The sequence below is a fragment of the Rhamphochromis longiceps genome, linkage group LG3 (assembly GCF_057381845.1).
Source record: "Rhamphochromis longiceps isolate RC_006_pf linkage group LG3, R_longiceps_female_GT1.1, whole genome shotgun sequence".
Classification (NCBI taxonomy): domain Eukaryota; kingdom Metazoa; phylum Chordata; class Actinopteri; order Cichliformes; family Cichlidae; genus Rhamphochromis; species Rhamphochromis longiceps.
In genome coordinates this window covers 45,619,047-45,644,777 of record NC_140559.1, presented here as the reverse complement: position 1 = coordinate 45,644,777, position 25,731 = coordinate 45,619,047, and the positions used below count along the sequence as shown (strand labels likewise).

Below are 25,731 nucleotides of genomic sequence, written 5' to 3'. Positions count from 1 at the left end.
GTGACAAGAAAACATCGCGCACAACATTACACCACCAGCTGCCTGAGATGCTGATACAAGGCAGGATGGATTGATGCTTTTATGTTGTTTACACCAAATTCTGATACTACCATCTGAATGTCACAGCAGAAATCATGTGTTGATCTTGCTGTGTTGACCAAATACTAAAACTAAGGACGTACTCTTTTTACTCTTTACGCTTTTTTATTATTATTTTTTGTTTCAACACTTGAATTAGTTTTAGCTAACTTTAATAACCTTGGTGTCAAACTACTGCACTTGTTTCATTTTGATGGTGATTGATAAATAAATAATCCTCAGTGTCTTATGGTACAAAGACAACTCCGTTTAGTCGTCTTTTTTGTGTTTTCATCGCCTTCGCTTCAGCGTATATATCTCTTGAACGCCTTGATGGAACTTCTTTAAAGTTGGCACACACATTCACTTGGATGCGAGGGCTTTTCATTTGAAGTGATTACTTGAAGTGCTGAGTTTGTATTGTGGCGAGTAGGCGTGAGTTATTCTGTGCTGGCAAAAAAATAGAAGAAAAAAGGAAGCGCTGCGTGGCTCTGATGGCTGAGCTGACAGGTGTTCTTCAGTTGGGCAGGTAGAAGTACAAAGAACAAAATTCAGGAAAACTAGATGCTGTGTGGTTCATGTGTAACTATAGAAAACTACTGAGGCACTCTGTCTTTGTGTAAAACGATACTTTAAGTTTATTTTCCGAGCAAATTGGCAAGAAAGAAGCAGACTAACACATATCCTCTGAGTTTTCATCGGGATCTGTGTTGATTCAGTGATGCCGAGAGGTTTTTTTGCTTTATTTACCTTCACATTAGATTAGCGATGCTGGTGACCGTCGCTGTGTTGGTAATGCTCTGGTCGCGCAGACAAACCAAAGCAATCGCCCTTATCAGATTAAAAGCATAATGCAGTAGCTTGACCAGACGTAAACACGACTAACTGTACTCATCAGACGATAGCAGATAAAAGCATGCTTGTAATACACTGATGCTGCAGATAAAATCACATCTGCTTCGAACAGTTAGCATGCTTACCGTGATGCAGTTTAAATGCTAATTTGCTGATGTACAACTGGTGTAATGCATGAATGGAAATCTATGAAATTTTTATGTAACTTATCAGAGATGCTGACGATTAAAAAAATGCACACAAGAAAGCTTGATGTGTAAAATGAAGATGAGTATGCACACTAGCTGCTATTTCTAAGTCAGCTATCAAGTTTGAGCAAAGGTGCGTTGTTCATTATGCAGCCTCCTTTGAGCTGTACTGAATCAGCTTGAGGATGACAGTCAGCTGGGTTTGATCTCATTAAAGGCTTGTTCAAGGAAATTAACTTGCAGGCTGTGACTTAAGTTTACACCAGAGGATTGCTCACCAGTGTGATGGTGGGACAACAGCATCAGAGCAGAGAGTGTCAAAAGTCAAATTGTTATTCTAAGTAGAGAGGGGCTCTCCAAGTGTGACACCATTGTTGCACTGAAGGTTTCCAAAAACACTCTGCACAAACTGCATCAGTTGTATCAGGCAGACCAAATGTGAGATCGTGCTCTCGAAGGATCAGTACATTAGGCTTTGCTAGCTGAAAGATAAAGAATCATACAGAATTTGTTAAATACATAACGCCACACTCCAGCCTGCAGAAATCCTGGTAAACACTAGGCTGTCTAGCAGAGGTCTCAGAGGATGAGTGGCGATCTGTAAACCACTTCTTAGGGCTGGGAGGGGAGGGAGGGAACGAGGCCAAACTCTGGGGGTGGGATAAGACACGCCAGCTTTTCGCAGAGGATGAAAAGTTCCTGTTTACTGAGAATCCGTGTTTGGGATTTGTGGCACTAACAGAAGAGTGTATGAATTTTCCTTTGTACAAAACTGTGAGATTGGGCTGTCACAGTGTGAACCTGCTGACTCGCAATATGAAGACTGCAGTTTCTGTGTGTTCAACTGTAAATGAGAACAATGTCTTGAAGTGTAATTAAAAGCTACGTTGTTACACCTGCAAAATGCTGTCCTTTAAATTAAAATCTTTACTTATAAACACAGTTAAACCGTCTTGCACTGCAGCAGAAGAGGAAATGAATCATGCAATTTACAAGCTGATTCTCAAAATTAAAATATGCATTTCGAAAGCCACAATTTCTCAGTTTCAGCAAGTGGAAGCCACATTTCATTAAAGTAAAACTAGTATTATTGCGTTTTACTTTAAATTAAATTTAGGAGTTTTTTCCATAAATTTAATATGAGAATTTTCATGTAGTTTTTCCTAAATATATAATTTAAGAATGTGTATTTTTAATTCATCCAGAAAACCTGTATTATTTATGTGTATTTGTCATTTATAACAAGTCAAACAGGGAAACAGCTGACCTGCTAGACAAACAACCAAAACTACAAAGGTTAATACCCTGTACTGAAACAGTGGCCACATTGATGCACTACTGTAAGTGCTGGACATGTATATGCATCCATTTGCCTCCAGAACCTGCTTTGTGGCACAGACTCAACAGGGTGCTAGAAACATTTCTCTGAGATTTTGGTTCATGCTACCCTGATAGTGTCACACAGTTGCCACAGATTTGTCAGCTACACATCCATGATGGGAATATCCCGTTCCACCACATCCCAAAGGTGCTCTATTGGATTGAGAACTGGCTGTTCTCAAATGGCCTCCACTCACTGATTGAGTGATGGTCACTGTCAAGAGATGATTTGAACTTTGAGACATAGCGTGTAATGCTACTGGAAACAGCCATTGGAAGATGGGTACCCTCCAATCAGCAGCAATACTCAGGAGTTTAAGTTACTGTTGCCTTTCTGTTGGCTTGAAGCAGTCTGACTGTTCTTAACTTACCTTCCCCTAACAAGGCACTAGATACTTTCTCTATTTTGGACTATTCTCTGTAAACCCTCGAGTGAACATGGGTGATATAGCCTCAAGCTTATAGTTCAAGAAAACTCAGAATAACAGTGGTATTTACTTCTAAGTGTAAGTAAATAAAGGAGATTTTTCATCCTTTTCCATCAAGCTCCTGTCAATGATGGCACACTTCTTAATTTGACGTTTTAAACCTATTGAAACAAGGTGCCAACAGCAGCAACGTTATAGTACAGTGGTAATGACCCTGTTTTAGAAAGCATTCTGTATATTTTGGATAGTAATTTGGGGGTTTTAAGAGTAAGAAATTGAACCACACTTGGTGGTGTTTGTAGTTCAACTTGACCCGGTTTAAATTTCTTTTTTACTATGGATTTAATTTGTTGATATTCTAAAAATCTTTTGTTGTTGATCCCATATTGTGTAACTAGTCCGTCAAATGAAATAAATTCTGTTCCTTCTAGTATATGTTCTAAATATTTGATTCCTTTACCACTCCAATCTGAAAAGTTTATCATATCATTGTTTTGTAATATGTCAGGGTTGTTCCAGATAGGTGTACGTTTGCATGGGATTAATGAAGACTCCATCAATTTTAGAAACTCCCACCATGCTGTCAGAGAAGAGCTGATGTTGATGCTTTTAAAGCATTCATGTCGTTGGATGTTTGAGCTGATAAATGGTAGATCTGAAAAAAAACAAAACAAAAAACAGTGGTAATGACCCAGCATAAGTTAGACATAAGCACAAAAGCAGCCTAGGCAGATTTTAATTTAGTGTAAGAATATCTAAAGTAAGTTGGCATAGTAATTCATTAGCAGCTGCACAACATTTTCACATAATGAAACATAAATATGTTTTCTGCCTGGGATGTTGAGCCTTGGGTCAAGTTTTTTGACCAGCTGCTTAAAGACCATTTGCGCTTTCTGTCATATGGCGTGCAGCTAGCAAGGTTATGTGATTGGATTACATTTGGGTCGCACATCAGCTGCATCACCAGTATCTCCTCCTTCACAGCCCGGATTTACTCGACTGTGTGCCTTTACCTCAAGTGGTGAAACGTGTTAGTTGTTTCAAAGCAAAAGCGGTTTTCTTTCATATTTTGAAGAGTATTGTGCTTTGTCGTAAGATACAGTGTTGCCAACTCCTCAGTAAGGAAAATCGCTATTAGTTGTCCTAAAAGTCGCTAGAAGTCGCTAAATGACGTCATCGCCTAATTTGCATAATTGGTCATGCTAATCTAATTATAACCTATGTTGTTGGAGAGAGAAATAACATCGTGGAAGAGACATAAAGTGAGTAAAAAACGTCCTTAATGCATTTAGAGTTTATTTAGAACTACAAATTAAATTTCTTTTAGCAATTATTGTTTTTTTTTTGTCACAATTCCAACCCTGCTCCTTTACCCGGGCTTGGACCGGCAAAAGTGACCCGAAATTGGCACTCTGGTGGAGTTACTTTGTGTGTGTGTGTGTGTGTTTATAAGTAGTTTTAAACCTTGTGATCCACAAAACAGCATAACAGTTGTTGTGGCTATTTTTGTTGAATGTTTATAAAATGCAATTTGTATTCATTTTTGTTTTTTCTTTAAAGGTGTAAGAATATACTGACCTAGTTTTGTTATGTAAATTTGTAATTAATTTTATTGGAGAAGCTTTTGGAAAGTGATTGGTTTATTAGCTTATGGACCCTCCAATTAATCAAGAGATTAAGAGCACCCTGGATGGGTGTGGTAAAGAGGTTTTTTGTTTTTTGTTTGCCAAATGTCAGATGGGAAGACGGGAGGGTTAGAAAATGATTTTTTGACCACTTTTGTAGTTGTTAAAGCAAATTAAGTTAACTTTAGTTTAATTTTAAGTTTTAAGAACAAACGTTCTAAAACAAACCTCCCGTTGCCACCCACGGCCTTTTCTTGGACTTTTTTGGTGTTTGGAACGTAAAAGGCCACGACAAGAGTAAAAGAGTAAAAGAAGAACTGACTGGGTTACAGCACCCGCTGCTTGTTGAGAGTAAAAGCGATACGGGCTTTCACGTCTTTTTTTAGCGACAAGGGGTCTGAAAACTCGCTAAATATAGCGACAAAGTCGCTAAGTTGGCAACACTGGGAAGATATTCAAGTAGCTTCCTCTGTATATTTTTGGAGGCAGACACACCCACGCTTTTCTCATAAATGCCCACACTACGTAATGTAAATGCAATGTAAATGCATCGCAAAAATATTGCTATTTTATTTAAATTTACATTGGTATTATTGTGAATGATATGATATGGTACAGCGCAACACTAGATTCCCACCTTCAAAGTAGTGTAAATCACCTTGCTTCACTGTAGTTAGCTGTTTAGCACGCAGTTGAACAGCTGAAGTAACTCTAGCTAATAAGGTTAGCTAATATTGTTAGCTTGTTAGCATGCTAACATTTTCTAAACGGCACTAAATAAAGGCCTCTCTAGTTAATCTTATTGTAGATTACTTTGTAAATTAATCTTTTCTTGTACAGAATTAGAAATAAACTTTTACAGTAAAAAAAAAAGATTTAAATGTTAGCTAGTAAAGCAGTGCTGTAGAGTTTCATGCTTTAAACACTGCTAACTTTAGGGAAGCAGTGCACCAAATAAACTGTTTGGTGACTAATTTGAATTCATGCAGTTTCAGTTCCGTGTCCTCCCTGCTCAGCAATGAGGTGTCACAAACAAGTAATAACAAAGTAACTCATAACACCCCAACGTAAAGACAGGAGAAACAAAATAATCTCCACGCTAACACCAAGCTGTTGGTTGCATCTAAATCGTTTCCCAGATTGCGACTTGACAGTCTGCTCATGAGCAGATAAAGAAGCAGAGAAACAAATGCAGAAGCTGGCAACCGATCCAGCGAGGGAAGAGTAGAGGGAATCAGACAGGAATTGAATACAGCGGCATCTGACGGCCCTCTGAGAGACCCATGAGTGGCCTGAAGGTCGGCTGATGGATGATGATTGATGGTCGCTATCTGCGCACCAAGCCTCTCTGTGGAGAAGGCGACTTTGTTGGAGTGGATTCTGTCATCAAGTAAATTGACCTCTTCATAAAGCTTACCGTGCCCTCTGTGTACTTCGGTAATGGGCTGCATTGTTTGGAAGTGTGTGTCTGTAAGGATTTCAAAAGTAGTACATTCATGTCCGTAGGAGTGCGAGTGTCTACGTATATGGCTGTAGATCCTTTTAATGTCTGTGTTTGTCTCGAGGCGTCTTTACATGTCCGAGGGTGTTTCAATCTTTGTACGCCACTGTCAGCCCGCATATCTGCTCCTCCACCCGTGTCTGTGTGTGTGTCCAGCCCTGTGGTGGCGTCTTCTGGCCCTCACAATCCTCAGGAGAGGGCGGCGTCATTTTTCACAGTGACAGGCAGCAGCCCACGCAGGGTGGCCCGGGGTCTCCAGACTAATAGCGTCTGGCCGGAGTCTCTACGCTCTTCTTCTTCATCTTTGCTTCCACCGACCACGGTCCCTGCAGGAGCCCAGACAGAGAAATGTCTTGGCAGCGAGGACCGCACTTTCATTTTGTGTGTTGGGATGAGGGCCGAGGCAGAAACACAGGCATGCTGAAGCGAAATTTAATTGGTGTATTTGCTTGCACGGATCAATCGTTGACACGTTTGCTCAGATCAGTGAGTTAGTCTAATCAAAGGACACTATAACATCTGAGTGATTAAAAATTGAACTGGAACAATCCAGTTAAGCTTTCTACTTTCAAGCACCACGTTTAGGCTTTCACACTGTGGTTTGCAAGTGTCAGTGCCGTGACAAACCACCATCGTGTTGTCTCTGTGTCCTTTTTAGCTCCACTTCAAAGAACCCTGACGCCTATTGCTCCCTACGGTGAAATATTCCTGTTCAACACCCCCAAAAGTGCTCCGGTAAGACAGCGTACACTCCCACTACTGGACAGTGAGTAGCAGCTCGCCAAAGAGGAACAGACATTTCTCAGATCTTCGACGCTATCTTCGGTGTTTCGGCTGCAGTCCGCACACTCAACTTCCCTCTCAGTGTTAATGCTGTCACTGTAGACACACAGAGTGTAAAATGTGCTCGTTTCAGCTTGCCCCCTGAGGTTAATAGAAATGTCACCTCGCTGCTAAAGTTAACATAGTTTAGTGCACCGAGACAATAACTGTGTCTGACTGAAAGATGGACACCTCCTTTTCATCTGATGCTAATCTCTGCTGTGTTCTCTAGGACCAAGGTGCTAAAGAAGAGCCCCACAAGGGTTTAAAGGACAAGATAAAACGGAGGAAACAGAGGTATAGTATGCTCACGTAATGCTGCTCCAGCCCACTCTGGATATACACACAAAGAAATCCAGATATTTGAATGAAGACTGGGATTCATACACTGCAGATTTTGTTGTATAATGGCATGTAAAGTGCTGATAACAGTATGTGGCCACTTTGCATGAGAAAAAATAACTATTGTGATTAGCTACACTAGAAATATTTAATATATATGTCCTTCCTCAGATTTGTGAGAATGGGCCTTCTTAAAGAGGCAGAACACCGAAATATCAATTTCTTTCTTCTTCTTTTCCTTCTTGCTGCCATCCTATTTAGGCTGCCTTAAGTTTGCAGGTATTGGCTGCAGAGATCTCTCTTCTCCTGAATGTAATGAAACCAGATTGCACTTGCCTTGTGCTGGTGAAAGTGCCCCTCCCAGGTTTTACTGCAGCAGTGTTTACAGAAAGCAATTTCATGTAGGAACCGTTTTCTTTATAGCCAAGCTACATTCACCAAGCAAACGAAGCATGCAGCCTAGCTAACTTTGCAGCTCAGTTCCGGAGAACACCATTATTCCAGTACTCCTGCTAGAAACACGTGCCTCTTGTCACACTTCAGTGCACGCTTCCCTCTGCCCAGTGACACGGTCGGTTCAATAGAAAGGAAACAGTTCCCACATGAAACTGCTCACTACTTGATTGTGTGTAAGTGAAGGCAGCCGTCTCTTTAGTGACGACAGAACCGAGGAACTCGTACAGTCTACATAGATAAATATAAATACTTCAGGAGGCAATTAGCCTAGCTTACTTTTGTGCTGTATGGTTTTTTCTGTTTCTTATGCTGATTCAAACAGTTTAAGAATCAGTTAGCTGAATGACATAAGCAAATAATTAACAAGTTAGTAATTCCTGTCAAAATCTGCTTCAAAACAACATTTTTGATGTCAATGAAATGAGGGTATTCCAAAAATGTCATGTCAGTCACATTGTTCTCAGATTAAGAAGCCCCGCCCACCCTCTATTCCAAACTTGGTTTTAGTAGATGAGCCAATCAGGAGAAAGTGAAGGCTTAACAAAAAGTAGCTGAACAATGGCTGCACCAAGGCCTCAGAATAATATAATTCAAAATTATTTTAAGCTGTAGATCATGAAAAGCTACTCTAATAGAGGCAACCATTCATCGCGGATGGCCGCCCCTTCCTAAGCCTGGTTCTGCTGAAGGTTTCATCATGTTAAAGGAGAGTTTTTCCTTCCCACGGTCGCCTGTGCTTGCTCACAGACAGTTATCTGATTGTTGGACTTTTCTTTGTATTATTGTAGAGTCTTTACCATAAAATATAAAGCACCTTGAGGCAGGTGTCATTGTGATTTGACCATAAATAAAACTGAACTGAACTGAAACCTGGAAATAAGCACAATTGGGTCCTTTTAGCAAATCAGCATTTTTCTCTTAACATGTGATGCATACACAAGGTAATTCCTGATTAACTGCTAATGCCATCTAACTATTGATGTCCTCTGTGCAGAAAAAAGACACCACTGAAGAAAGAGTCCAAAGAAAAAATGTCTCCACCAGCTCCAGCTATTCCAGACCCTTACGGGGACGACTACTCCACAGTGGACGAGTGTGCTGCCGTTTTGCCGCAGGCATGTGTGGACCAAAGTTTTTCCAAGACCCCTGACCCCGCTGCTGCTGTCGGTCCAGCTGCCTCCGGCTCTAATAATAAATCCTTGATCATGGTGAATTGTGACCTCTACTCACAAGCTGCAGACTCTGTGGGGGCTGCAGAGAAAAGTGGACTGCCTGATATTTCTCCATATGCATGCTTCTATGGAGTCCCCAAACGGCAGGTGCTCAAAGTGGGTTGGCTGGACAAGCTGTCACCTCAAGGGTAGGTTACACTGCTTCATACTAGTATTTAGAGGTAGCTCTACATGCATGAAGGTCAATTTTTCTGCAGCTCCACTCTGCCTGGAGAATATTTATATCCTCTTAAGATCAGTGCAGGTTTAGTGTATATACTGTTTTTTTACACCTCTGAATCCCAACATGCATCTCAAATGGCCAGAAAACTGTTCTCTAATAAATTTTGCACTCTCTGCTTCCCCGTGTGTCTTCTATCTCGGATGATTGCTTAAAACTGATAAATGGTATTGGATACAGAAGCAGATCTATCTTTAATGCAAGGCACTATCGAAAGGAAAGAAAAAAGAAGATGGGAGATAACTTCGTAGCATTGAGATGCACGATATGTCTTATTTCAGTTCGTTCAGCTTTCCTGTCAAAAACTACATTTTCTTTTCCCCGTGTCTCCCTCGGTGCTGCACGTTCCACTGTTGCTTGAAGCCACAGCTATCAGTCATTTGCTTCCTTTTTATATTCTCCTTCCTCACCTGATTAGCATAACTTTGGCAAACTGCCCTTGGGCTGTTGAATATTCAAATTGGAAGTGGCCATTTGTTTTGATTATGCTAATTGACAGCTGTTGAAACAACTCTTGACATTAATGAAACAATGACACTCTTGATGAAATATGAGTACCTGTACAGAGCGGATCACTGACTCGCTGTCCTGAGATTTGGGGATTTCGCTTGATTTCTTTTTTTGGTTAATTACTTTGTGAGTGTATCAAACACATTTCTGCTTCTCTTTTTTTGTGTGCAGAAAATGTGTTTTTCAGAGGAGGTGGGTGAGATTTGATGGTGAGAGTTTGACCTACTACAACAACGACAAGGTAGGTAATGGGGGGAAATACGGCCTTAAACGTCTTGCTTTGCCAAACTTTTGTCTTCCTTGTGTCCTGCTGACACATCCTCCACTGTCACACTGGCAAAGTCTGCTTCATTCCTCTGTGCTGCGAGCAGCTGAGCCAAGTTCCTAAGTGTTCCCTTCGTTCTCTCATTGTCATCATTATTAGCTTGGCAGAGTAAAGAATGGGGGCAAGGACAGAGCGACATTACACCATGCATGATGGACCAGCACTCTCTGTGCCCACCCAGCCATACAGTAAAGTACATTGATGTTGGCACCTGACCAGTTCTCTGGGAAAGAAAGATGGAGAGGGAAAGCCTTCCTCAGCATTTCTCTGTCCCTTTCTCTTCTCTCTCTCTCTCTCTCTCTCTCTCTCTCTCTCTCTCTCTCTCTCTCTCTCTCTCTCTCTCTCTCTCTCTCTCTCTCTCTCTCTCTCTTTCGTTTTATTCTCCCTACATCTTAAATTTCGCTTAGTATTGCCTAACTCATCTTCAGACGAAGAGAGAACTGCGTCAGGGTTGGGTGAGAGTTGTAAAAGATACTACAGAGGCTGCCAACATACATGCAAGCACTGGTTTTCTTCAGCATTCAGTCACTTAAAACATTGACTGAATGCTGAATCATTTAATAGTTTTGATAAAATGCAACAGTGAATCAAACAATTTTTCCATCGACCTCCAATAATTTCTAAATGATACAAGTTCTGTGAACTGGCAGACTGAAGACCGTATTTATTGTCGCCGTTATGCTACATCTGTGAGGTAAGCAGGCTTGTCAATGGGTAGTGATGTGTCATATCTATGTCAGAACCATTTCCATCTTACCTTTTTTAGGAAATACAAAGAGATTTTCAAAGTAAGACATGTCTGAATTTAGATTAAGTAAAGAGTTAAACAAAATGTGGAAATATGACCGAGCTATAGATGGTAATGGTTAAAACAATTTTGAGTTTGAGAGAAGCTTAATTATAGTAGTACTGAAATCACGTCAGTTCCAAATTGGAATCTAATCAACCGAAACCCATTTATTATTCCACATATAACTGTCTTACTTTGTGTTGGTGTGTGTAACCTTGATGTGTCCTCAGCCACTCAATACAATATTGAAAAGTCTAAAGCACGGGTTGTGGAGTGCCGCATCAATGAGCTGAACTTAGTTATGCGCAATATTAATTTTAACTCCTTCAAAGCTTATTGATGCGGCCCTCCACAACAGTCCCAGTTTCTCATGTGTCCCCTTGGGAAACTTGATTGCCTACCTGTCTAGAGGATAAATCAGAAGAGAAAACAACAAATGTATTTAAAACATAAAAACAGTATCAGTTTTTTCATTCGAGGGGTTGCAAAGCGGCTTTCAGACATCCAGCAACTGTAAGCAAGGTAGAGAAGCTTAAATGTCATGCTCTGTATTGACGTTTCAAATACACATAGAAGCGTATTGGGTGATGTGGAAATGCATTGAAATGAGCTGATCTGCAATGCTTTAAATAAGCTTGAATTTTGTAACAATGCTAGAATTTTAAGCTCGATACTGATACTCAGTGTGTTGTGTGCTGTTTTTGATGTCATAAGGGAAATAAATGACACAAAAAAATCAAGACAAATTCCACAAAAATATTGTTTTATTATTAGCCATAGCTGCTAACTTTTAATGCTAATTTAGTTGACAGTTAATGTTGGCTTTGAGTAATAGCTAATAATTTAACAGCTAACATTAATGTGTTTGTTTACTAGATCAATATTTATGATAGCTGCTTTAAAGTTGTTAAAATGGGAGCTTTAGTGACTTCCAAATTCATCATAAAATGTTGTTTAGTTTTCTGAATATCCACTGCTGTTCATGTGTTCAGCTTCTAGTGGAGGGAGGGGCCATGTGCCTGTCTGTCTACAGCGGTGCTGTGTGAAGTTCTGAGCCAACTGTTTATTAATCTGAGAAGTGATTTCCCGAACTAAGTGTGAACTTAAAAAAAGGGAAGTATTCCTACATAAAGCTAAAACTGTTCGCTATCAAAGTATAACATCCTCCCAAATCTCTATGCAAAATCTACATGCTCGCTTGTACCACAGTCAAGAAACTGTTATTGAGATTAAATATTTTCTGCATTCAGAAATTTTTTTTGTTGCAGTACATTGGATATGATTAAACACACACATCAGTTTGGGAACCTGGGAGCTGACTGATAGTGGAGCCTGATGGGAAAGGCAAACATTAAATCATGTATAGAAGGAGTTGTTGGATACATGGTTAGAGTATGTGGAATTTAGCACAGTCAAACTTTTTATTATGCAAGTCTTTTAGTTTCAAGTCTGACATAATGTGCTTTGCCATTATGCTCTCACTAATGACCACTGGATGTGTTTTGCAGTAGGAACAGGCACATTTACTGCGTGTGTGTGGATGTGTGTTTGAGCAGTGACCCCATATCCCCCTCCTAGGGCCAACTTGTTTTCGCTGCAGCAGCATTGCACAACATCACAATCAATGATGTGGGACCTGTCTGATGCCTGCTCGTTAATCACTTACTAATTATAGCTCTCCATGCTCTCTCGCTCCCTTTGCCTCTCTCTCTCTTTTTCCCCTCGTTTTCCCATTCCAATGCATATGTCGCTTTATTTATCAGGACACGCTCCATCAACAGCAGGGCGGGAATCGGCAGGGAGGCCAACGAGTCAGCACTTTATACTCTGTGTCACTGTCGGTGCAGGGATGACAGTCTCTGGAAAGATGAAAGTTTGCTTTAATGTGTGTGTGTGTGTGTGTGTGTGTGTGTGTGTGTGTGTGTGTGTGTGTGTGTGTGTGAGCGAGCGAGCATTGTTGTTTAGACTTTTAAAAGTATAATAAGACTTCTAAAGTCCTGCCAGTGTGACTCTCCCCTGTGAGACAGTAGAGGACTTCATCATGTTTTGGGTGAATGGAAAGGTTGAGTACAATGTCTCTGTCATCCTTGCTTTGTGCGGCCAGCTGAGGCTGCACCACCCAGCATACCACCCACTGCCACCTCCAGAGGGTTAGCGCGGGGGTAGAAGAACATTAAAAGGAAGTCTCTCAGCACTGGTTTATGTCAGAAACTGAACTATGAGTTGGTGGCTTTCTTTCCCTCGCTGTGCTGAGACGTGTATTCTTGTGACTACAAAAAAAAAATGCTGTACTCCTCAAGCTACATAACCTTTTTGTTGTCTTCCTGATGTGGGCGTTCACAGCTCATCTCAGAGGAGTTGTACTCATTACAAGATTATGCCAGTCAGAGAGATCTGAGGCAAGAGTAAATACAAGAACAAAAATAAGCAATTTTGAGAACTATTTTCAAAGGAAAGCGATTTAAGCATGCTAGGCACCAGTTAGAGATCATTTGCAGGCTAAATTAACCTATAAACATTAAGTTAAAGCAAGAAATAAAGTTAAGCTAGACTTGGTTTACATTGAATTTTTAGGCTCATATTAGTCAGTGAAATTGTGTCTAATTAGGTAAAACTTAATATACAGCAATATAGTCAGTAGCTTAGTGATGCTAACAGTGCTAACATGTTTACCGTGCTAATCAAATATTGACTAGATTATGTGAGATTATGCTAATTAAACAAGCTGAAACATTACATTCTTTCTATTATGAATTAAACATGTCCTTCATGAGCAGTAAAAAGTGTTTGAATACTACTAGTATTTTGTGGTGGTTAATTGCAGCTAATGCTACAAAGCTACACTGCTAACTGACCAAGTATCTCACTGGTCTCCAGGCCTGTGTCACGCAAGCCTAGATGCCAGTTGACAATACTCTGGCAACTACCGGTTGTTTGGGGGGGGGAAATAATGTGTATTTCCCTACGAGTTGGTGAATGAATGCTTGGTGCTCGGTGAAATTGCTCACAAAGCGGAAAACGTTGCAGCTGCAGCAGTTGCTCATCGGTTACGTGGAGGAGCCAGCCTTCTTTGCAAACACACACTAACCACTAGCCAAGTGACAGTGAAACAGAGAAGTGTGAAACAAACTAGACACAGAGATAATTCACTTTCAAAGTAATGTTGACTGAAGCAGTAGAACACAACTTTTACTTTAAACAATCTCACTTACAGTTTGTCATATTTTTTTCACATTCTACTCACAATATTACCAAAGCAAGGAGGTTCAATCTGACCTAGCCATCACAAGCAGCCCCTTGCTAACTGGTTGGAGACTATACAGTTTTTGCTGATAAGTCTTTAGGCCTGTGTCTCTGAAGCCTTAGCAAATGATAATGTCTATAAAAGATTTAAACCTGGAGCATTGGGTAATGAAACAAAAAATATTATTTTATTGCATTTGTAACTGTGTGAGTCAAAGTTGCTTATAAAACCATCAGACAAATCTTCTTTCTTTAGTTTAAATGAAAACGGTTTGCCCTTTTGAGTCATATCTTAAAAGACACAAGCAAAAAACAGACTTCTGCAGTCTGCGCTGAGCTTCAGTTTGGACTCTTAGATCGAGTCAATACTGATATGAGTATGTTTTTCTTTCTTTATCACGTTCTGTCTCTAGCATTCGTACACAAAAACAAAAATGCCTACACGCTAAAACATTCCCATGCTTGTTCTCTTTGCCAAACTTTCCAACACCCAAAAATCTCTTTTTTTTGTAGCTGAAAACCCCCCTGGGATCTGTCAGCACCAGACAGAACTAATCGCACTTAATCTCAGTCGCAACTTGAAGGTCTCTGGCCACGATGATGTCATCATAGGGGTAACGGAGGTGGCGTGGGAGAGTAGCGAGATTCGCAGTCTCACTTCTCTCTCTGTGCAGCATTGTATCCAATCTGTCTGATCAATCACGCCTTTCGCCTGATTTCGTCAACAGTGGGATTGACTTGGGAGAAAGCTGCGGGCCTGAGATGTAGTCTCCGGGGTCCCTATATTGGTGTCGTGTGTGTGTGCGTGCATGAAGACAGTCCAAAGCCTTGCTTCGGGGTAGTGAGAGGAGGAAGTGGAGGAGGATGGCTGCGAGGGATGAAGAGATGAGAGGCTGGGGTGGGGGATGAAGCTGGATAGAAGGCCAAAGGGGAGATGAGGTTTTAGGACAGGGGATCAGTCTTTCAGTGTGTCTATCTGTCTGTCTGCGTGTTAGTCAGTCTGATGTGGAAAAGCTCCCTTGCAAGCCTGAAAGCTTCTCTACTTACTATCTCCAGTATCATCCTAAGATGCCTGCTCTGATGCTGAGTGTTTCCTTTTTTCACTGTGAGTGTGTGTGTGTGTGTATACATCCTTAAAATGGCTTTTATTTTGACTCCCAGGACCCTGATCAAGTGCCCTAATGCAGTCAAGTTCAATAATTATTAACATACCTTTAGCTGCTCCCATTAATTGCTTTTATGTTTTAACATGTTTATAGTGAAAGCGATCTATTACCTAAATTTCTAGATTTCCTCAGATCTTTCAAGTTTTTTTTTAATCATCTGTCAGCTTCATGTTTTTATTTTATGATCTGCAAAATAAGCGTTCTGATTCATTTTTCTCACTAGTTTTGTTTTTTAGTCTCAGCTCAGCAGGCAGTGAGCTCTAAGGAAAAAAAAAATCCAAACCCCAGTGTACACATCCTGCCCGGCACCACATGTCAGACAAAGTTGGTGATTAGCCGATGCCACTCGCTAACGTAGGGAAGCATTTGACAAATAAATAGCCTGATATTTTGCTCAGCGGTGGGTGATGGAGGACGCCGAGCGACTTAAATCCATCAAATGGACAAAAACACAGCCTGAAATAAATACCGTTAAATGGATTCTGTCTGTCAGCAGTAGGGAGACGGTGGTATTAGTGTTTGCTGTTTCTATTCACAGTCAGTTCTGCTGTCCCGGAGAGAAGGAGGGGAGGGAAAAACAGCGTAACCTCTAAACTAACACTTGGAAGGGAACCAGACTTTGGTTAAAAATGAGGATTATAATTCGACTCCATTAGGACTTTAAAGTCTAAATCTTTTATTCTGGTCTGATCCTCAGACAACAGATATGAGAGACATGAATGATCTCACAACTTCACTGTTCAGAGTTAGGCATAAATTATTTGGTTTTTACATGTTTAAAAAACAGAAAACACAGACACCATCGACTTCTAAATACTGCAGGCAGCTCGCTGATCGTGGATGCTTTTCCCGGGAGGTGCAATTTTTCCCTCCAGCCAGTTGGTGTCCTCATGCCTCCACTGAAAATCTGAGCGTTTGAGATGCCAGAACCTTAACTCCATGCTGGTGGTAAAACCTCCTCCATCCTTTTTCTTTTCCTTTTTTTTTTTTTAACCCTCCTCCCTGTTTTTTTTCTTTTCTTTTTTCTTTTTCTTCTCTCCACACGGCGCCTCTATTATTGTAGGCTTTAGCTCCATTGCTCTGCCTTAATTGTTTCCTGAAGTTTACCAGGTTGTTTTTGAAAAGAACAGAGAGTTATCCATGCAGGATAGGCAGTTCCACGCACAAAAAAGGAGAGGTAGTACCGACACCGCCCTGCAAAATGACATGGGGTGACAAACCCTATGGAGGACCAAATGAGAGGCCTTCCCTAGGGTTTGTATGGCTAAGAATGAGCAGCTGAAGTTGGAGTGGGGAGAGGTCATAGAGGAGGGGAGGTGAGTGTGGAGGAGATCTTTTGGCAGACGGAGGTGAGTCAGGTGTGTCGGCTATTGGAGAAAGAGTGATAGTTAGGCCTCATTGCTTCCTTGGCAGCCAGTCCTCTCGAGATCAGCCTCAAAAACCTTCACGTGCATGCGGGCGGGCAGCTGCCGCTCCGGCGCATGGCGTCATCTCAACGCCGACCGCCGCTTCCCGTCACATCGCACGTCTCCGCTGACTCTGCTGGGAGAGTATTTACAGATGCACAACTCGCAATTAAACAAGTCTCTCCTGCGTGACCCCAAAACTGGAATTAAAACAATTAATTAACCCATGCCAGGGTATAATTATCCGTGCGCAGCCGCCGAGCTAATTCATCCACGCGCGCTCTTACTTTCTCCTTTCCTCACCTTCCTTTAACTTCTGGCTAAATTTAGAGAGAGAAAGAGGGAGATATTGGTGTGAAACTCCCGGGGAGAGGAACGCACACGGCTGCCTGTCGGTAATTAGGTTGAGCCACTTCTTGCCATTGTTAACATCCTGCTTTAATATGAGAAGGACCCCTTCTTGACCCTCTTAGGCGTCTTCATTTCTACATGATGTCTCTCTTTTTCCCACGCGCCTCCTCTCCTGTCTTTGTCCTCCCTCTTCTCTGTTTCTTTTTCTTTCTGATCATGGATTTATCCCTTCCCCTCTGTTTTTTTCCCTTCCCCTCCTTACCTCTTTTTTCTGATTGTATCACACAACGCTCTTACCATTTTCTTTCCCTTACTTCTCTCCTTGGCCTTTCACCCAAACCTAATTTATCTCTTTTTTTTTCCCCACCATCCATCCATCCCTCCCACTCAGCCCTACTCTCCTTAACTGACTGTGCCGGCTGGTATATTTTTGGCTGCGTGGTCTCTAGAAATAGGTTTTTGTGGATGGCAAGGTCACTGGTTTAATTAATAATGACAAGAGGGAGTCAAAAGTTCACATCCTTTTTTTTTTTTAATTTCTCATTTTGTCTTCCCCACACCCTCTTCCCTCTTTCATCCATCCATCCATCCTTTCTTCCTTCGCTTACTCGGCACACTCTGCATGTGACTGTGGGATAGAAGCACGGTGAAGCACAGACACAAACTGTTACAGTTTATACACAGGAATCAAAATTCAGGTCAAGAAAACGGGAAAAGGAAAAAAACTGTCATATGAAGTCATTTGTTGTTTCTGTGTTTTTTTTCCTCCTTATTTTGCAATGATAATGACATTATCAGCATGAATAATGCATTCTCGTGTCTGCCCCCCCCCCCCTTTTTTTTAACAGCCATGTCATTTTTCATGCCACTACAAAAGCATAATGTGCTGCCCCCCTCCCCCCACTTCCCTCTATTGCAGGAACGTTATAGTCTGAGATGTTCTTGGACATTTCTGTGTTATATTCTCACATCAGGTTCTGAATACTGATAGTGATGCCGTCTGTCCTTGATTCTTCAGTAGTCATAATATTAACTTTGGAGGTTTTTTCTCCTTTTTTGTCCATTCTATCTCGTTTCCCATTCATGATGACCCAGTACTGTAATTGCCATTGTCGAGGGAGACTGTAAAGAGGGTCACGAAGCCTCCAGTGCAACATCCTCCTTATTTGGATGCCTCCACTAGAGCTGCTGGGGAGGAGGGGGGGTAATGAAACAAAACACACAACCAAGTCCCGCTTTACCTACTCACTTCCTGTGCTGAATCCCCAGTACACGTGTGCACGTCTCTTTTTAAATTTAAAAGTTTGTTTTCAGCTCGTAGATTTGTTTCACGAACTTCCAGATGACGTCTCGCCACGTGCGCTGGCGTTCTTTAATGTAGCGCAGTTCACTTTTTTTCGTTTCCTGCTTTTGAAATTCTGCACATTTCAAGTATCCAATTCGAGGTCGGAGGTCGCGTCAATGCAAATTCGTTCCGGCTCTCGGAGCAGCGCTCCTTGTCCGAGAGCGTTTGTGCGATTTATCAAAGTTATTGCTGGACACAGAACAGGGTTGCTTCATTTCTGCAGATAAATCTGACGGCCTACTGATAAGATGTTTCTGTGGTTTCACGAGGACGTCTGTTAGTGCTGTTTGAAATTGAATGTGGTCCTAACAGAGAGTAATACGACTCAGGATTTCACGTCTATTGATACAAACAATGCGCCAGAAAATAATAACTGTGGGCCTACAGATGCAGATAATAGGAATAAGCAGCAGTTGAATAACATTATTAACATGCGTGAAGCGGCGTGTGTGCTTGTGTTTATTCGCTGTGTGTGTGTCCTCCTCTGTTTAGGAGATGTACTCCAAAGGGATGATTCTGGCCAGCGCTATCAGGCAGGTGCGAGGACTGGGCGACAACAAGTTTGAGGTAGTCACCTCCCTGCGGACCTTCATATTCCGAGCTGAGAGAGAAGGTACAACAAGTGCTTCCTTTTCCTCTTTGTTCTGTGGTTTTGCATTCAGCTATGAGCCACACGTGCCGTTCTTTCTGTTTGTCACTCTGACCGGCTGATTCCCCGTCTAGCCTTGTTTTTCCTTCCTCGCTCGCCCCTGTTTCCCCACCTCTCCCCCCTCCCTTCCTGTTTGTCTCTTTCTTCTCCTACCTCGCCATCTGAATATCTGAATGCCTCCGTGACAATCTTCTGTCTCACCTCCTTTTTCCTCTATTTTCTCTCTCTTCCTTCTCTAACACGCTCTCTCTCTGCAGTTTCTTTCTCCTCATACTCATTTTCAGTTTTATTAGGCTCATTTGTATGACTGTGAATCCTTTTGCAAAGCACCCCTGTGTAAAGAAACGGTTGTATACATTTATTTTCAGTCTTTGAAGACAGATATGACAGGATCAAGATCCATTTAATGTCTGTGAGTTAGGTACAGCGATGTGGCGTTTAGCCTCGCCTAGCATGAAGATTAACGCAGCGTTCCAGTTGCCTCGCAAGTCGGATGTTGGGACTGGGAGTGACACCACTCCCGAGGTGAGCTTTTTCCAGTGGTAAAATTGGAAAAGCAAGGAAAAATGGGGTTTGTTTTGCTCCTTAGCAACGTAGAGGCATTCATGTGTCACTAGAAAACCAGCACAGTGCTTGGTTTTTGTTTCTTGTGCTTAAAAACATCACTGCTGCCTCTTCATGGACAGAGCACAGTCAGTGCTCTGGATACATCTTATTTAGCAAGTCACAAATACATAACAGTGGCTGTACAAACTGCACGTTTGACAGTTGTGCATGTGTGCACTGGATTGGATTGTGAAGTCGGGATTGGTGGGACTGCCTTGACTTGTTCTAGTTGAAAATTCTGACTGGGAACTTGCAAGTGCATAATTTTGGAGACCAAGATCAATATTTAGTGATTTAAAATTCATATATTGCTGGAGACAAATTGATTTCTGTAACATTTGTTATATTGAGTTCTTTACTTACTCATTTAAACTGAATCTGCTCAGATTAGCTGTCGTGTTTCTGGTGTTCCAAACACGTGTAGCCAACTGGGAAGCTGCAGAGCGCCCCTGGTGGACGAACTTTCTCCTTTGGATTCTTAATTTCTAAACTTCCTAAACTTTCATTTATTGGCCTTTTTGCTAATTCACATATGTTGAGAAAAATAGTAAAATTGGCCAATATATCTGCGCCGCTCGAGTTTACTGTAGCAGAACAGCTGGTCAATGAGGAAGCAAAATTACTTAAGGGGAAACAGGATTCTGCTCTAAATTTATACTTAGTGTTAGTATGTGTAGGCTGATTAGGGCCATGTTTACAACTCGTGATCACTGGGCCACAGAGAGGGAAAATGTCAGCATTGTAGCTGAACTTTAAGTGCAAAAGATGTTGCGTGCCATCTGTGACAACAGATATTGATATATATAGGACCTGCGGCGGGTTGCAAGGTGGCTTGGAGGAAAAAAAAGCAGTTTTATTATTGGCACCTTTTTTGAGATTTTCTATTTGATTGCTTATAAGTGTGTTAAAGTTTCCATGTTAGCGAGTCTGCTTCAGTTGTGCTTCAAGTGATGGAAATGTTATCATCAGAGGGTGACGAGTGTTTCGTGATCGCTTGTACCCGACTGTGGAGACTTTACAATACAGCTACTAGAACTATAGCAGGAGTGACTGCTTGGATGTGGAGTCTCCTGTCTCCGTGTAAACACCACTTTAGAAGGAAATCAGCTGATGTTTTCTGTCACTGACGTAAACCAATCTTTGGGGATTGGGACTTGGTTTGGTTGAGCTACCATTACGCTTGAAAAAGTGTTATTTTCTGTCCAGCTGAATAAATGAAAATTATGATCTACCGATGAGTGTGCATGTGGTTATTAAAGAGGTCAGTATTGCAGGAATTCTGCTTAAATAACATCTTTCCTCCCTCTACTCTTCATCTTACTGTCACACACAAAACGCCGCACGAGTTGTCTCCGCTTATCGTCTTTGAGGTGGAAGCTTTGTCTGTGTCGGCCTTAATGAGAGGGGAAGGAGACACTTTCTGCTCCTCACCTCCCGCCTGCTTGATGGCAGTCTATTAGGCAGCGCAGGTCAGACAGCTCATTCACTAAATGAGGGTCTGTTTCTGGGGTCAGATGCTGGCTGCCCTTTGATTCATGGGAATAAGTTAGATTGCAGAAATCAAGCTCTGCGTGGTTATGGCATTGAGTGGTACAGTGTAAATACGTGAGAGCAGGTAGAGCTGAAAGATCTTAATCGACTGGGTCACCGAGACCTCAGCGCGGGTTTGTGACACGCTGACATCTGAGCCAAGAATAGAAACCTCAATATTTGACTTGCTAATAGTCATTACTGAGGATCACCTTATTGCTCTTGAAGAGCCCTACTGGTCTTTTAATGGCAGCATAATACTGGAGCAGACATTAAGCATCAGGCCTTGCACAAAATCTAACTTTTACTCTGGTATTCTGTCAGTTTAATGGTGACCAAGGCATAGGAATAACAAGTACTACATACAGTTATTCATTAATGGAAACCCGTATTGAAACGTTTAATGGATAATTATTTATGTAAAGAAGCATTTCATTTTAAGTCTGAGCAGAAATTGTAAAAACACCCAGCATTCGTGTGGATCCATGTAAAATGTCAGCTGAAGACGATAAAGGGACTTAATGGGACAGAAATGAACATCTCCCGTTATTTGCTCTTTAACCAAAATGCATACAAATCATTGTGAGGCGTACGTGCAGATAATAAGCGAAGAAGGTCATTCCTTTAGAAAATACGACAGGTTGGGAGGACTTTTGAAAAGCTAAAACCTTTCGATGGTTCCCAAAGTGTTTGTACTTGACACCATTCTTGTCGAGAAGAGCGTCACTTGTGAAGTCTCAGCACTCAAAGCCGTACTAATCAGTGCTTGTATGGAATTAATTAGCACCAAACACTTTTGTAAAATGTTTTACTGTCTCAACTAAGCGTTTTAGCCTCTTTCAGCTAATTGTTTTTTTTTTGTCTTGCAGTGTGCGGTTTTTGGCCAGTACTGTTTTTTGTTTGATGTATGGGTGCATTTTCAGCAAAGCTGAGCAAAAATAAAGTGAAGTATTAGTGTTTCATTATCACCTTCACAGAACCAAACAAATGTGGGAAAAATATGCAAACTCCCTGGGTAGATGGTAGATTCGAACCCAGGACTTGCTTGCTGTGAGGCTTCAATGCTAACTGCTGCTCTACTGTGTTACCAGAATATTTGATAAGTTAAATACAGCAAAAATGGTTGTATATATGTATCTGATCAGCTGCTTGTTGTGTTTGTGGCCTTTCAAACAGTTGTTGCCAGTTGTGGTGGACAAATTATGAAACATCTAGGCTCATGGTGGAAGTAACTTTTTAAGATTACATCTATGGGCTGTTATAAAGGCAGATACCGAGAGATTGGCAAATATTGACCAATAACATTGAACTGCCGATAACTTCACTCTCTGTTCCCCAGTCAGTTGACCTTAGCGAAATTAGCCACAAAACACGCCACAAAAGACTAAAAGCTTAAAGTGTGTACCGGCTAGCTAGCTAGCTGGAGAGCTTCTTAGCGTCTCGTCTTAGGGAGAGCTTCTTCGTTACTCTTTGAGGTTGTGGCCCATCAGTTATGTTACATCATCCCATTTTGGTAACAAAGGATTTCAGTTATATTGTGCACAGATGCACAAACGTTTGAGAGCTAAAGCGAAATGTATGGAAGCTCAAACAGGAGATTTTACACTATGCATATACGAGATATGAATAGTTCTGGCTGCTTTGTGGCTTCCACCGAGCAAAGATTTGCATCCAGTCTTTTCATTCAGGATTCTTTTGTTTTTGCTTCACCTCTAGCTCATAAAAAAAAAACAAAAAAACAACTTGCCCTTCAAAAACTTTTTTCATCTTTTCCCCCCACTCTGAGGACCAAGGGTGTACGACAACACCTCCCCTCTCTGTTGATTCAGCGGATCATCTTATCGATGACTGCCAGCCTTTTTTCTTTTCTTTTGTTTGGTCCGTTTATGAGTCGCGGGTCCTCGATGGCATCATTTATCATGCTGTCTGATCGTCATACGTCACACTCAGTCGTCTTGACAAGAGCTGGGAAGGGGAGAGGGCTGTCTGATTTGGAGGTGGCCTCTGACCGCTTGGGAACAGTCGGATGGCTCTCGCGAAGGTGGCTCCTGCCATCAAGAGACGAGTCTGTGAGGAGAAATGAGAGAGAGGGAGAAAGGAGGATAAAACTTGGCCTCATCACCTCATGCATCTTTAAACAGGCCCACTCGCCTTGTGGCGGAGAGTCATCAATCTTTGGGGAAACACATGAAAAAGAAGGAGACACGAGCAGACAGAGGGAAAGAGAAGGAGTTGGTTAGTGAAGTGGAGTTAAGGAGCTGCTGGGCTGATACAGGTGGGGGGCGAGAGCGGGGAGAAAATGATGGAGTGATGGTCGGAGGAGTGTGCGAGAGTGGTTAAAGGCATCCAAAAGGCATAGAAGAAGAGGGAGGAAGAGCAACAAGGGGAAGAAAGGGATTAGGCGAGGAAGTGGCAGGAGTGGATAGTGCAAGAAGCAGACATGCAATCTCGATATTTAAAAAAAAAAAAGGAACAGAGAAGTAAAGGCGGAGACGGCAGGGAGCGATGAAAAGGGCAGAGTGAAGATGGAGAGAGGGAAAAGGAGGAGTGAGAAGTGAGTGAATAATTGAAGGCCACCGGAGAGAGTGTGCACACAGCTGTCGGCTGATTCCCCACTTGGTCCGCAGGTGGCCCCTTCCCTTAGGTACTGTCAGCTTGAGAGAGGAAAGATGGAAGGAGGAAGGAAGGCAGGCAGGGGGAGAAAAAAGGAGGGAGGGAAGAAGTGATGCACAGAGCGGTGGCAGCGGTGGGGGAGAAGAAAGTGCGGCAGGAAGAGATGCGGCGAGGAATGATGGAAAACAGACAGGACAGAAAGGGGGAATGTTGGAGATGTGCGGAGGGGTTGCAGACAAATGCGCTACAAGACAGGAGATGAGATTTATTGTGTTTAAAAAAAAAAAAAAGGTTGATGATTTGTATTCTGATGCTTTGGCAATTGCCTTTCCACAAGCCTGCTCGTAACACATGTTGGTTCTGCTCGAGATGACAGGAAAGACGTTTAGAGAGGTGTAGAGAATGAGTAAGGAAGAGCAGAGGAGTGGTTGGGAGCAGCCCAGAGACAAAATGATGGCAGAATTATAAACTCAGAAGGACCTGCAGTGAGACTTAAGCTTTGTACATGTTTGTACATGTTTCACTTCACATTATTTCATACTTCACTGCTACAGTGGTTGGGTTTTGGAGTGCTTTTTCCTCTTAGCTAAATCAGGTGAATGCTAGTCCAGCGTACACTCTCTTTAGCTGGACGTCTTTCCTTTATTGAAAGCCAGAAGGCCCGCCTATAAACCGTATGGGATCTTCGCAGAGACACAGATGCCTTTGTGTTAACCCATGAATATTATAAGGCTAATAGTTTTGTCACAGAATAAAATAAAAGAATAGACTTCTTAGAAGATCTGTTGTCGCAGTAAACCACATAGCAAGCCGTTCCGTTTGTGAAATAACTGCCTTAAAAATGTTTTCAAAGTTATAAAGGCCACAGTTACTGCAGGGACTTTGAGTTAAGGCACTCAAGTTATCTGATGTAACACCTAGCAGAGATGTCACCTCAAAGTGATAAGTTTAAGCCTCGCTACATTTTGAGATGTATGAAAATTCACCCCCGTACAGCTATAAAAGTCCATGCATAAAATTAGCTACAGATCACAGAGTGTAAAATACATAAACACATTACCGGTAGTCTGTAACTTGGGCCTTCTGACATGAAAGTGTGTGGGGGCTGACAGTCTGTCAGATCTTGATTGTATGTGCTGTATACGTTTTAAAAAACATTGTTTCAGTCTTTGTGGTCATAAAGGACACTGTCAACAACAATACTCAGGTGGGCTGTGGTGTTTAAGTGATGCTTAGTTGGTATAATGGGGCCCAAAGTGTGCCAAGAAAATGCCTTCTACACCATTACACCAACAGCAGCTTGACATTTTGATACTTAACCGACATTCTGAGTGTTGCAGCAAAAGTTAAGAGTCATCAGCGCGATTTTGGGGAACCTGTGGGATTTTAGCCTCAGCTTCTTGTTTTTAGCTGACAAGAGTGGTACCCAGTTCAGAGATGCTCTTCTGCATACCTCAGCTGTAGTTTGAAGCAGTCTGATCGTTCTCCTCTGACCTCTGACATTCAATTCAATTCAGTTTTATTTATATAACGCCAAGTCACAACAATAGTTGCCTCAAGACACTTTATATTGTAAGGTAAGATAAGATAAGATAAGATAAGATAACCTTTATTAGTCCCACACGTGGGAAATTTGTTTTGTCACAGCAGGAAGTGGACAGTGCAAAAGTTATGACGCAAAAATTAGAATACAATAAGAATAAATACAGTACACAGCTGTACAGAATAGAATAAAATAATATACTATATACAGTAGAATAAAATAGAATAAAAATATACAATAAGATAAAAATAGAATACGAATGCTATATACAACTGAGTAAAAATACAACGATGCCAGAAAGGATTATTGCACTTAGTGTTATTGCACATGTGTGGATGTGTGTGTTTGTTCAGTTAAAGTCTTTATTATGGAGTCTGACAGCAGTGGGGAGGAAAGACCTGCGAAATCTCTCCGTCCCACACCGTGGGTGCCGCAGTCTCCCACTGAAGGAGCTGCTCAGTGCTGTCACAGTCTGCTGCATGGGGTGGGAGATGTCGTCCAACAGGGATGACAGCTTAGCCGCCGTT

The 25,731-nt window shown here is 41.7% G+C and overlaps 1 protein-coding gene across 2 annotated transcripts in view; it reads left to right on the top strand.

Annotated features, from left to right (window-relative positions):
- arap2 (ArfGAP with RhoGAP domain, ankyrin repeat and PH domain 2) overlaps positions 1-25,731 on the top strand; it is a 176,039-nt gene that overhangs the window by 8,514 nt on the left and 141,794 nt on the right. For both annotated transcript variants that reach the window (XM_085399672.1, XM_085399662.1), the window contains exons 4-8: positions 6,714-6,790; positions 7,110-7,174; positions 8,670-9,035; positions 9,809-9,878; positions 18,756-18,876. In XM_085399672.1, coding sequence (XP_085255798.1) covers positions 6,714-6,790; positions 7,110-7,174; positions 8,670-9,035; positions 9,809-9,878; positions 18,756-18,876 — 699 coding nt within the window. The remainder of the gene's footprint in view (positions 1-6,713; positions 6,791-7,109; positions 7,175-8,669; positions 9,036-9,808; positions 9,879-18,755; positions 18,877-25,731) is intronic.